The following is a 14,550-nucleotide window of genomic DNA, read 5'->3' as shown; positions in this document are numbered from 1 at the left end:
TTCATAATATTATGTAATAAAAATGTTTGAAATTATGAAAACAGCTTGTACGTGTTAGTCTGTTTCTGTGATAAAATGCCTGAAGCTGGGTACCTTATAAAGAAAAGTACTTGGATCCAACATGGCGGCCGGCGAGGAAGTAGCACTTTCAATATCTCCACATTAACGGGATCAGAAAGACCCATTAAAACAGCTACATTCTACCTACTGAGGAACTTCTAGCAAAATTCTGTTAAAAGGAGACCTGCCGGGAATTAGTAAGTTTATTAGAAGTGACAGTTTGTCCCAGACAAGTGAATCTTGGCCGGCCTCGCGGGTGCAGAGGTCCAATCCCACGGCCATCGGCTGCTTCTACAAGCGGCCAGCGGCCCGGAGCGGCGCGGCGAGAAGGGTCCCCGCCCGACCCAGCAGACGGCTCCTGCCATCCTGGCTCTCCTGGTGGACCTGCTCTCGCTCTGCGAACGGCCACCCCGCCCGCCCGGCTCTTAGCCACTCGGCCGCAGCTGCCTGGCTCTACAAGCGGCCCCCGGCGGCCCGGCCCAGCGAGAAGGGTCCCCGCCTGGCCCAGCAGACGGCCCACGCCCTCCCGGCTCTGCTAACGGCCCCGACCACCCAGCAAACGGCTCCCCCCCCCAGACGACGTGAAGGGAATCTAACCAAGCCTTTATGAAATAGCGAACTGGGAACTAAAACCAGAGATTGTGTCAGACCAGAGACAAGCCAGTTCCACCCCTCCCTTTGGACACTCCGGCAAGGAGCCAGGGGCCCGCCATAGCAGAGAGGGGAAGTCACCAAAGTTCGGCCAAAGAGATTCCTTCCCAGCGGAATCTACTTTAGCAGGTGTGTGACTCCCACCCACATCAGATACAAACAACCTGGAAACTTCAAAATCCCTCCATGGGCGTGACCATAAGGGCCAAAGGACTCTCAACCCCCAACTCCCCCTACTGCCAGTGACGAGGGCGTGACTGTAGGGGCAGAGGGAAGCAGAGAAGACTCCCCACCCCCAACTCCCCCAACCGCCAACTGAGAGGGCTTGACGGTAGGGGCGGAGGGAAACAGAGGACACTCCAGACCCCCAACTCCTCCTACCGCCAACGGAGTGGTGGTGATTGTAGGGGCTGAGGGAAGCAGAGGGGATCCTCGACCCCCAACTCCCATTACCACCAGCGGCGACACCAATGGTCTTAGCCACCAGATTCCGAAGGTGTGCCCACCAAAGGGGTCCGGAAAAATTAAACTATTGACTCCCGGACCACAGCTCCACAGCACTGGGGCTTAGATGAATGACAGAGAGAGTGCTCAGTCGTTAGGGAAATAGAGCACTTGGTGGGGCTGAAAGTGTAACCAAATCCTTGGGGAACCGCCTCCGGTGAGCAGGACCTGGCTGGCTGGCAGGAGGAAGGGAGGAGGGGCCGTAGAAATGAAACGGCTCTGGACCAACAGGATTGAGAGTCTCCCAGGAGCCGCCTTACAGGGATTGCTGTTGACACATTGAGGGCAAAACTCAGCCCGGAGGGCACAGCTTTGACTACGGGAAGAGAAGAAAATGGATCTCTAAGACCTAATTTTATTTCTTATTTCATTTTATTTTTTTCTCTCCCTTTTTCCTTCTCTCTCTCCCCTTCCAAGTTTTATTGTTCTTTCCATTCTCCTCTATGCTATCTATCTCCCTCTCCTTCTTTCTTTTCAAGAGCACCTTCCTTCCCTTCCCCCCAACTTTCATCCCAAGCATTACGTCCTCCATTTCGTGTAACTGTCTAAATGCAAATAGGTGAATGTTTCGAGGCCGTCTATAGTGCTCCTAAATAACTAGCTTCTACCAACACCCTGATCCAATCAACGGTTAGTATCCCCCTTCAGTAGAGCAATCTTCTAAAGTAGCCAAGACATACTAACTCTTATACCTGCATAGCACCTAACCTAAAGTCCTAAGAACAAAAAACAAACCACTATATGCATACAAAATCCGGAAGCCCTGTATAAATTGAATGAATCAGCTCTAAAGTACAATGAAGCCTAACATCTATAGGCATAATCTCCCACCACAAAGGAGAGAAAACAGAGATAAACAAAGCCAAAACAAATGTATAGGAGAAAGCAGTTACAAAGCAGTCAAACAGAGCTGGAAAGTAACGTGAACAACATGAAAAAACAAGGGAAAAAAGGATTACAGATAATGCAGGACAACTTAAATCTACAGGAGGACCTAGAAGCATCAGAAACATGGACAGGGAAAGAAATCAAGGCATACCTAACTCAGATGGAACAGAATTTTAGAGAAGACATGAGACAGCAAGTCCAAGAATTGAAAGTATATTTTGAAAACGAACTAAACAAATTCAAACTGCAAAGAACGAGCTTTACCAGGAGATATAGATCTTAAAAAAAAACCAAACAGTAATTTTAGAAATGCAAGAAACCATAAATCAGGTTAAAAACGCTAACGAGAATATTACAAATAGACTAGATCAAGTAGAAGTCAGAACATCAGATAATGAAGACGAAGTTTATCAACTTGAATATAGTCAACACTGAAAAGATGCTTAAATCTCACGAGCAATCTATCCAAGAGATATGGGATCTCATCAAAAAACCAAATTTGAGAGTCATTGGGATAGAAGAAGGCACAGAGGTTTAAACCAAAGGAATGCACAACCTATTAAATGAAATAATCCTAGAAAACTTCCCAGAGATGAAAGATGGAATGGATGGCCAAATCCTGGAAGCCTACAGGACCCCAAACATCCAAAACTGTAATAGACCAACTCCAAGACATATAATTATGAAGATAGCCAACATACAGAACAAGGAGAGAATATTAAAAGCTACGAGGGAAAGGAGGCAGATTACATTCAGGGGTAAACCAATTAGGTTAACGGCTGATTTTTCATCACAGACTTTGAAAGCGAGAAGATCCTGGAACAACGTATTTCAAACGCTGAAAAATAATGGTCTCCAACCAAGAATACTGTATCCAGCAAAATTAAGCTTCAGATTTGACAATGAAATTAAAATCTTTCACGATAAACAAAAGCTAAAAGAATTTGCAGCCAGAAAACCAGCACTGCAAAGCATTTTGGGCAAAATTCTACAAGAAGAGGAATGGAAAAATAGTGCCCCAAACCAACAGCGGGAGGTATCTCAGTAAAGGGGGAGGAAAAAAACCAAAAAGTAAAAACTAGCCAAACTAAAATAAATAAATAAATAAACATGACTGGAAGTACAAATCATATTTCAATTGTAACCTTAAATGTTAATGGACTAAAGTCACCAATCAAGAGACATAGGCTAGTAACCTGGATCAAAAAAAACAAACCCAACAGTATGCTGCCTTCAGGAGACTCATATGATAGGAAAAGACATACACAGGCTGAAGGTGAAAGGTTGGGAAAAATCATACCACTCACATGGCCCTTGGAAGCAAGCAGGAGTGGCCATACTCATATCGAATAAAATCAACTTCAAACCTAAGTTAATCAAAAGGGATAAAGAAGGACACTATATCCTGTTAAAAGGAACTATCCACCAACAAGACATAACAATTATCAATTTATATGCACCAAATAATGGTGCACCAACGTTCATAAAACAAACTCTCCTCAAGTTCAAGAGTCAAATTGACCACAACACAATAATTATGGGTGACTTCAACACACTGCTCTCGCCATTAGACAGATCCTCTAGACAAAAACTGAAGAAACTATAGAACTCAACAGCACAATCAATAACCTAGACTTAACCGACATATATAGAATATATCAACCATCATCAAGTGGATACACGTTCTTCTCAGCAGCACATGGATCTTACTCAAAGATAGATCATATATTATGCCATAGGGCAACTCTTAGTAAATATAAAGTTGTGGAGTTAATACCATGCACCATATCTGATCATAATGGAATGAAACTGGAAATCAATGATAAAAGAAGGAAGGAAAAATCCAGCATCACATGGAAAATAAACAATATGTTACTGAATGATCAATGGGTTACAGAAGACATAAAGGAGGAAATAAAAAAATTCTTAGAGATAAACGACAATTCAGACACAACATACCGGAATCTATGTGACACAATGAAAGCAGTTCTAAGAGGGAAATTCATTTCCTGGAGTTCATTCCTCAAAAAAAGAAAAAAAAAACAAATAAACGAACTCACACTACATCTCAAAACCCTAGAAAAGGAAGAGCAAAACAACAGCAAATATAGCAGAAGACAAGAAATAATTAAAATCAGAGCGGAAATCAACGAAATCGAAACAAAAAAAAAACCATTGAAAAAATTGATAAAACTAAAAGTTGGTTCTTTGAAAGAATAAATAAGATCGACAGACTCTTAGCCATGCTAACGAAGAGGAGAGAAAACTCAAATTACTAACATACGGGATGAAAAAGGCAATATCACAACAGACACTACAGAAATACAGAAGATAATTAGAAAGTATTTTTAAACCCTATATTCTAATAAAATAGAAGACAGTGAAGACATCAATAAATTTCTTAAGTCATATGAGCTGCCCAGATTGAGTCAGGAAGACACACACTATTTAAACAGACCAATAACAAAGGAAGAAATAGAAGAAGCCATCAAAAGACTACCAACCACGAAAAGCCCTGGACTGGATGGGTATACAGCAGAGTTTTACAAAACCTTCAAAGAAGAATTAATACCAATACTTTTCAAGCTATTTCAAGAAATAGAAAAAGAAGGAGCTCTTCCAAATTCATTCTATGAGGCCAACATCACCCTGATCCCAAAACCAGACAAAGACACTTCAAAGAAAGAAAACTAAAGACCAATATCTCTAATGAACCTAGATGCAAAAATCCTCAATAAAATCCTGGTGAATCGAATACAAAAGCATATCAAAAAAATTGTGCACCATGATCAAGTAGGATTCATCCCTGGGATGCAAGGATGGTTCAATATACGGAAATCAATAAATGTTATTCACCACATCAATAGACTTAAAGATAAGAACCATATGATCATCTCGATAGACACAGAGAAAGCATTCGCCAAAGTACAGCATCCCTTTATGTTCAAAACATTAGAAAAACTAGGGATAACAGGAACTTACATTGACATTGTAAAAGCTATCTATGCTAAGCCTCAGGCTAGAATCATTCTGAATGGACAAAAGTTGAAGGTATTCCCTCTAAAATCTGGAACAAGACAGGGATGCCCTCTCTCACCACTTCTATTTAATTTAGTCCTTGAAATACTAGCCAGAGCAATTAGACAGACAAAAGAAATTAAAGGCATAAAAATAGGAAAAGAAGAACTTAAAATATCACTATTTGCGGACGATATGATCCTATACCTAGAAGACCCAAAAGGGTCTACAAAGAAACTACTAGAACTAATAAATGAATTCAGCAAAGTGGCAGGATATAAAATCAACATGCATAAATCAAAGGCATTCCTGTATATTAGCAACAAAACTTCTGAAATGGAAATGAGGAAAAACACCCCATTCACAATATCCTCAAAAAAAAAATACTTGGGAATCAACCTAACAAAAGAGGTGAAAGATTTGTACAATGAAAACTACAGAACCCTAAAGAGAGAGATAGAAGAAGATCTTAGAAGATGGAAAAATGTACCCTGTTCATGGATAGGCAGAACCAACATCATCAAAATGGCAATATTACCCAAAGTTCTCTACAGGTTCAACACAATGCCAATCCAAATCCCAACGGCATTTCTTGTAGAAATAGATAAAGCTATCATGAAATTCATACGGAAAAACAAAAGACCCAGAATAGCAAAAGCAATTCTAAGCAGGAAGTGCGAATGAGGCGGTATAGCGATACCAGATTTCAAACTATATTACAGAGCAATAGTAAGAAAAACAGCATGGTACTGGTACCAAAACAGGCAGGTGGACCAATGGTACAGAATAGAGGACACAGAGACCAATCCACAAAATTACAACTTTCTTATATTTGATAAAGGCGCTAAAAGCATGCAATGGAGAAAGGATAGCATCTTCAACAAATGGTTCTGGGAAAACTGGAAATCCATATGCAACAAAATGAAGCTGAACCCCTTTCTCTTGCCATGCACAAAAATCAATTCAAAATGGATCAAGGAGCTAGATATCAAATCAGAGACTCTGCACCTGATAGAAGAAAAAGTTGGCTCTGATCTACATATTGTGGTGTCGGGCTCCAAATTCCTTAATAGGACGCCCATAGCCCAAGAGTTATATACAAGAATAAACAAATGGGACTTACTTAAACTAAAAAGTTTTTTCTCAGCAAGAGAAATAATAAGAGAGGTAAACAGGGAACCTACATCCTGGGAACAAATTTTTACTCCTCACACTTCAGATAGAGCCCTACTATCCAGAATATACAAAGAACTCAAAAAATTAAACAATAAGATAACAAACAACCCTATCAACAATGGGCCAAGGACCTGAACAGACACTTCTCAGAGGAGGACATACAATCAATCAACAAGTACATGAAAAAATGCTCACCATCTCTAGCAGTCAGAGAAATGCAAATCAAAACCACCCTAAGATACCATCTCACTCCAGTAAGATTGGCAGCCACTATGAAGTCAAACAACAACAAGTGCTGGCGAGGATGTGGAGAAAAGGGTACACTTGTACATTGCTGGTGGGACTGCAAATTGGTGCGGCCAATATGGAAAGCAGTATGGAGATTCTTAGGAAAGCTGGGAATGGAACCACCATTTGACCCAGCTATCGCCCTTCTCGGTCTATTCCCCGAGGACCTTAAAAGAGCATACTATAGGGATACTGCCACATCAATGATCATAGCAGCACAATTCACAATAGCTAGACTTTGGAATCAATCTAGATGCCCTTCAATAGATGAATGGATTAAAAAACTGTGGCATTTATACACAATGGAGTATTACGCAGCACTAAAAAATGACAAAATCATGGATTTTGCAGGGAAATGGATGGCATTAGAGCAGATAATGCTAAGTGAAGCTAGCCAATCCTTAAAAAACAAATGCCAAATGTCTTCTTTGATATAAAGAGAGCAACTAAGATCAGAACAGGGAAGAAGAGCTTGAGGAGAAGATTAACATTAAACAGAGACGAGTGGGGTGGGAGAAAGGGAGAGAGAAGGGAAAATGTATGGAAATGGAAGGAGACCCTCATTGTTATACAAAATTACATATAAGAGTTTGTGAGGGGAAAGGGGAAAAAAAAACAAGGGAGAGAATTAAACAACAACAGATGGGGTAGAGAGGGAAAATGAGAGGGAAGGGGAGGGGGGATAGTAGGGGATAGGAAAGGTAGCGAATACAATAGTCATTAATATTGTATTATGTAAAAATGTGGATCTGTAAGCGTTGTGATTCTGCAACTTGTATTTGCGGTAAAAAATGGGAGTTCATAACCCACTTGAATCAAACGTATGGAAGATGATATGTCACGAACTTTGTAATGTTTTGAACAACCAATAAAAAAATAAAGAAAAGTACTTTATTTAGCTCATAGTTCATGGGCATAGCATCAGCATTGGCTTGCTTTTGGTGAGGACCTCATGATAGATGGCATCACAATGGCAGAGCATGTGTGAGAGGGCAGAGATTACATTGTAAGACTGGAAGCCAGAGAGAAGGGAGGGACCAGTCTTGTTCTTTTTATGACAACCCTGTTGCAAGAACTATCCAGGGTCCCCAAATGCTATGTCAATTTCTTCAAGGACAGTCAGTGCCTTCAGTGATTTAAGAACCTCCCGTTAGTCCCACCTCTTAAAGGTTCCACTGTCTCTTAACATCACTGTGTCCGGTGCCAAGCTTCCTGCAGTTGAACCTTTGGGGGATATACTTGAAATATAGAAATGCATAGTAAAACTAATTCAGAAAGTACTAAAAGGATAAATAGTGAAACATGAGTCTATCTTTGATCCAGATCCTAATTACCTTTCTTTTCTTTTTATTTTTTACACATTAATATTTATTCTAGTTCTCTTTCTTAAAGGAAATTCTTACAATAGTTTTGTAAAATAGAAAATATTAAGGTTTATGTACTTGTTTTGACCAAACATGTGCATATTAAACACATTGTGCTATATTTTGCTTTTTAAAAATTAATAGGTATATCTCTGAGTTCATATTAGTGTATGAAGATTGAATGCACTCTTATGTATAGGTTGGAACCATTACACAGTATGGATATACCATATTTTATTTAACTATCTCCCTATTAAATAGATATATGGATATTTTAGTTGTTTTTATTTTTATATTTAAGCTATTAATAGCAGAGAACCTCCTTGGGTTTGTGAGTATTGGATAAATTCTTGGTTGTAGAATTGTTAAGTTATAGGATAGGTACAATTTATATTTTCATAATTAAAGCCACAACTTATCTTCAAAAAAGTTGCATTAATTTGGACTTTCACTAATGGTTGAGGAGATAGCATTACAATTTCCAATACTGGTCAATGACTCTAATCTTAGCTAATACCTTTGGAGCAAGAGAAGGTATTCTTCACAGTATTGAAGAGGAAAAGAATTAGGATTAAGCTTCTCATTCTGTTAATGAATTTTTTTTTCAATTTGTATGTTTATGAGTTTTAAAAAATATGGTACAGATAAACCTTTAAAGAAAAATTACATGATGCAGGTTTTACTTTATGATTAAATATCTTTTATTTTTAATTACAGGTATTTGGCCCATGCCTGAGAAAGAAGATGACCTAAAAGTTTATGCCATGGTTTCTTCTAACTTTGATCCAGTCTCTGTAGGTGTATTCATATATTTTGTATTGAGATCAGAGTGTATCAGTTTAAATTCTAGGTCTCCCAACAGAAACTTCAGGGAAGATAACAAATTTTAGACTTTTAAACTTTCAAATAAAAACATTTCTATCTTCTTAATGCCAGTAAGGAGCTTTTTCAGTAGGATTCCAGTCTAAAAAAGATGTGAGGGTATATGGGTATGTGTGTGTGGGGGGGATGAGTAGTAGAAAGATTGTTGTTCTGAAGGTATCTTTTTTTTTTTTTTACAGAGAGAGAGAATTTTTTAATATTTATTTTTTAGTTTTTGGTGGACACAACATCTTTATTTTATTTTTTTGTGGTGCTGAGGATCAAACCCAGCGCCACGCATATGCCAGGCAAGTGCGCTACCGCTTGAGCCATATCCCCAGCCCAATCTTTTTTTTTTATTTAATTTTAATTTTAAAACTTTCTCATTACCATAGAATTGAGATAATTTTAATTCAGATGATAATACCTACTCCACAAGATTTTTGTTGAAGGTTCAATGTGATGATGTTTATAAATGGCCTGGCTTAGAATTTGATTATTTATAGCATTTAATACTTTTTTTGTTTGGGATGGTAGTAAGGGAGTTTAAGAGTTCAGTTGGTCCAGGAATTATATTCTCGTCCACCTATATCTGTGTGATCCCAGCAAGGTACTTAATTATTTTAGTCTCAACTTTTCATCTGAAAAATGAGAATAATAATAATAGAATCTATTTGTTGAATTGTTATGATAATTAATTATCATCATCATCACCACCACCACTACCACCAAATTGCATTTTGCTTTTTCCAACATTGCCACCACCTATGTACCATTACTTATCTTGTTCACTTGTATCCTTAGTGCTTTCCATATAATAGATACTCAATAAATATTTGCTTTGTGAATGTGTAATACCAAGAACCAGGAAGAATGAAAGGGAATGAAAGGGACGATAATTCTTGGTTGTATTATTCCATCTCCTCGTTTAGTTTTCTGTTTATAGTTTTGAAGAGTATGATTGATTATGTCCTATTGCCTGAGGTTTGGATAAAGTCCATTGCCTGAGGCTTGGGTAAAAATCTATTAAGTTTATCTATGCTTCTGCCAGAAATTGATCAATTTAGGGAAGTGATTGAATTTGCTCATTTTACATTTGTGGTTCATATCATATAATGTTGCTTGATATTTAAGTATCAGAACATACTATCATAAGTAATTATCATGAGTCTTCAAAGATTAATCTCGTGTGAACAGCCAATCCAAATTGTGATAAAAATCATGTTAACATTGCTGTAGTATAATAAATTAGGTACTCTAAGACTATTTGAAAGAAACATTCACCCCAGATGACTCACATGCTAGAGGAACTATTTTAAACATGAGCCATTTAACACACACCATTTCTTACTCTACCTGAAAGGTAAGCCTGAATGGAACATTTCTACTTAGTTAGCTGACAAATGTACTCACATTTTCTTGCTGTGGAAATGACTCTTTTTTTTTCCTTTAGGCAACTTACATAATTTTTTCTAGGTTATTTTAAACATAGGCTATTTGGAATGAGGAATTTTTTTCTGTTCTTTGGGAACTTTTGGTCTTATGTTGTGGTGCTTATTGTAATGTATATTTCCCTATTGGTAACCTTGAGTGCTGTTTGCTCTTAAGTAGATGTCTCTTTTCAGCTTCATTTTCCCTGTGTTGATATTCTTATTTCTTAAGAATATCATATTCATCCCACTGGAAAACATTAGCCCAACAATTTATGTGGCTGTGGTGCCATGATGTCTTCTTATAGCCATTTCTCTCTAGCTATAATTTCATGTTCCCAACATATGACTGTCCTTGAAAAATCTAGGTGTTTCAACATGGATTGAAAAGAGCCGGAAACGGGAGGTGTTGGTTTCTTTTCTAGATCTGTGGGCAGCTAAATGTGAAACACTTCCTGGATATTAGGTAACTTGGTACTGGCGCAAAAAGCCTGCATTAATATTTTATTTTGAATCGTTGTTATGAAAGAATGCACCTCAGAATCAGAAATATAACTTATATTAGAATGGAGTCTTTTGTGGAGGAGAGAAACATAACTATCCCATCTTCCTGTCTGAGCAACTGGACCAGCGTTCAAATATGATCTTCTATGGAACCACAAACAGAATGTGAATCTCCCAACTCTTAATTCTGCTGATGCCCATTACATCATAGTTTTCTACATTGATTAGAAGTGGCTTAGTTTTCCTAGCAAAAAAATTTTCAAATATACAAGCACAAAGGGTCTGGTTCATTGGTTGAACACAGACATTATAATCTTAATTGTTCCACAGAATTTATATGGGTATTATTACAATATGTTTCCCCTTGGTATTATTTTATCATACAGTGAATATTTGTTTCTTCTCAGTATGCCACTTTTACTCTATAAAATTATAAGTAGATATTTGCCGTATGTACGATGAGTTGTTTAAGAGATAGGAACAGGTAACAATGATGTTCAAAGAGGGCCCATTAGTTCATGAACTATTAAGAAAAGTACTATTCCATTTGTATTTTCTAGGTTTAAGGCCATTTGCCTCTTATTTACATGTCTGAGATACATATTCTTAATCTAAATAAAACATACTTTTGCAAGTTGAAAGGACAAGTACCTAAATAAGTGACATAATGGCATGATGTTTATCTGGGAAGTATAAGGAAGGCTTCTTTCATATAATATAAAGAACAAGTTAACAAAGTGACAACATTGGGCATTCAAGTAAATTTGTACATTCAAGTAAATTTGGAAATAGAATGGTTTGATAAAATATGTGACTTTTCCTTTCCTTTTTGAGTTTTTTTTTTTAATGTTAGCTAATCTAAAAGCCATACTGAGTCTTTTAGTTATCACTAGAGTGATAAATCCTTTATAGTTAGTTTCTTACTTGATGGTAGGAAGTATATATTGTTCCCAAATGTATTCACTCATTGGTGGGTAATATCTCTTTTCAATTTTGTGTTTATAGCAAGCCACTGATGTTGAAATCGGAACTGATGTTGTCCCTTCCATCACAGTGCAGGTATTGTACCAGGTTTTAGATTGTAATGTGCCAACAGCATTAAATATTCATCATATTGTCCCTATCGTTACCCTGTAAGAAGTTTATGGAAATATAAAATAAACATTTGAAATTTTCAGATTTTCCTTAACCTTGTATAGTGAGTAGAAAACCTTCGTTGTTACCTGCAAATATAAAGCTGATATTTGCATTTATTGTAATATGTATATAATATAAACCATCATCATGACTTTTTCTACCATTATTTAGATGTGTAGCATGATTCAGGTTTTTTTCCCCCTAGAAGTAAAATTATCATTTTAAATCTGCTAAAGAAATTGTGTCATCACCATTCATAATAGACCAACCATTTGATTGTAGCATCACATGTAGTAGACTGTGAAATGATATTGGGGAAGCACATGGATGGTAATATAATTCTTATATGTATGGCCATGTATATGTTTGAAAAGAATTCCCAGGCATTCGTATGGCATAATATTAGCCTTAAATGGATGTATTTATAGCAAGAAAATATTAAATGAAGAAGCCACAAAGTAGAGTAGTGACAAATTGATAGTCTTAGAAAAATAGAATATGAAGGATGTGGTTTTGCTTAAGATTTTGAGTCCCGTCATTGTAGAATTTTAGAACTAGAACTCTAATGTAGAACCTTCTTAAGGCATTTAGATTAGAGTGTAGTAATCAGTCAGCACATTATTAAGCTGAAAATATTTATCACTGCCCAGACCTTGGAAGCCAGGAAAAGTTGTGGATTTTGGCAATTCACTTAGTCAAAACTTGGACAAGTCTTCATATTTTCTTAGATTATGGGTTGCTGTCCTTGGAGAAGCTTGACAGAGCACCAGGCTTTACCAATTGTGTTCGCTTACACTGGACCCAGCGGGTGGCCCACGTGTGGAGATCTTTGGTTGAAGTTGAAGGGAGCCCAATCTTATAACAGTTTCCTCAACTAATTTTTTTGGATTCTTGCCACTAGAAACAAGGGTGGTCTTTCCCAGTTTCCCTTCCCCCTATCCAGTCAAAGACTCTATCTCATTAATACTTCTGAGTCTGTAAAGGAATTAGTGGCAAGAAATCAAAGATATTAAGAAAAAAAAATAACCAGAGATCCAGAAATGATCTATACTTTTGTGTGGACAAGCCTCTTTTTACCTATGTAATATTATTCAGACACATGTGCATACTAATTCAGGAGCACACTGTAAATTGCAAAAAGAAATCTTGTATCTAAACCAGGTAAAGTTGCTTATGCCACCTCCACCCCAATCAACCAGGAATTATTGCTATATGTAAATACACTATCCCTCCTGTGTGATTCTGAAGCTTTCATGTGAAATAGCCACCATAAGATGATGGCATGACATTACTGGAAAATTCTCCACTAGTGAAATTTACTATATTTGAGAATGCCAAACTCACAACTCTTTCTCATTGCCATTATGAAAGCATGAGAAAGAATGCAACATACAAGTGTTACACAAAATTGGCTAGACTCACACAGCGGACACAATGATTTCCTGATCCTGTCTGACAGTCTCTATACAAATTTCTGCTATAAATCTCTCCTTATGGCCTTTTATAACAAGAGCAGCCAAGACATATAACCATGCAAGTTTCCATCATAATAAATCCTGTTAATTGAGAAAATTTTTCCATCTGTTCCAAATGAATGAAGATGTGGCTACTTTGAGTATGTGTGCATGATGCGTGACCATCTATTCCAGGCAACTAGGCAGTGAGGTTGTTCATACCTGGTCTTTGAAATCATATTTATATATCTAGGATAAAAATTTGGAATTATATTTCTTCAGATTATATTTCATTTCGTTAGAAGTAGAAAATAGCATGGAAAATTCTCATATTAACATTTTATATGTTCTCCTTAATATTCTATAATTATTTCCTTTTAAAATATGAAGTCTATGATCTAGCCAAATCTTTAATTCCTTTTTTTTTGGCTCAAACACAACTATTCTTTGTTACTGTAGTTATTTTTGTCACATCTTTTTGATTTGTGTTTTGAAAGTGCCTAAACCATTATTGGGATTCAATAAATCTGTGTATGGGCGCTATCATGATTGTGCATCTAAACTAAATGCAAGCCCTTCTTGTAATAGCATAAAATTTTGATTATTGTCTAAAGTAGATATCATTATGTCAGGCAAAGTCAGAATGTCTGCTCCTTTATAAATAGCATATTACTACTTTAAGGTGTTTACATTTTTGGTTATAAAATAGAACTTTCATGATATGTTCCTGGTCACAGTTTTCAGATCTCTAGCACTTATTGACTCAGTGAGCTGGAACATGTTTTTTACCTTCTCTGAACCTCTATTTTTAAACTGTAAAATAGGAATCCTTTTTCATTTGCAGAGTTATTTTGAGATTTAACCACAGTTGGTTAAAGGTAAGGACTCTTTTTTTTTGGTAAGGACTCTTGAGTACTGGCAAATAACAGTTTAATTGTGATTCTTCCACTTAGAGCAGCCTTGGAAAAATTACTTTGTACCCGTTTTCTGTAGAATGGTGTGTGATAGTATACACTGCTGTGAAGATTAAATGAGATAATACACAGAAATAATTTATTAGTACAGTTTCATGCACATAAAAGCTGCTAATGACTATTATTAATATTGTTAATTTTCTTTTAAAATACACATACATGTATACACACACACACACACACAAACTGGCATTGTATTATTGTTGATAGTTAAATACCTGTAATACTTAAATATATTTAT

At 36.9% G+C, this 14,550-nt stretch overlaps 1 protein-coding gene across 6 annotated transcripts in view; it reads left to right on the top strand.

Annotated features, from left to right (window-relative positions):
* The window catches only part of BBS9 (Bardet-Biedl syndrome 9), a 512,444-nt gene that overhangs the window by 233,140 nt on the left and 264,754 nt on the right, over positions 1–14,550 (top strand). For all 6 annotated transcript variants that reach the window (XM_081288277.1, XM_081288276.1, XM_081288275.1 and 3 more), the window contains 2 exons: positions 8,667–8,743; positions 11,750–11,803. In XM_081288277.1, the coding sequence (XP_081144403.1) occupies positions 8,667–8,743; positions 11,750–11,803 (131 nt within the window). The remainder of the gene's footprint in view (positions 1–8,666; positions 8,744–11,749; positions 11,804–14,550) is intronic.

This window comes from Spermophilus citellus (assembly GCF_964194105.1).
Source record: "Spermophilus citellus genome assembly, chromosome: 3".
NCBI classification, from domain to species: Eukaryota; Metazoa; Chordata; class Mammalia; order Rodentia; family Sciuridae; genus Spermophilus; species Spermophilus citellus.
This window is presented reverse-complemented; position numbering and strand designations above follow the sequence as displayed.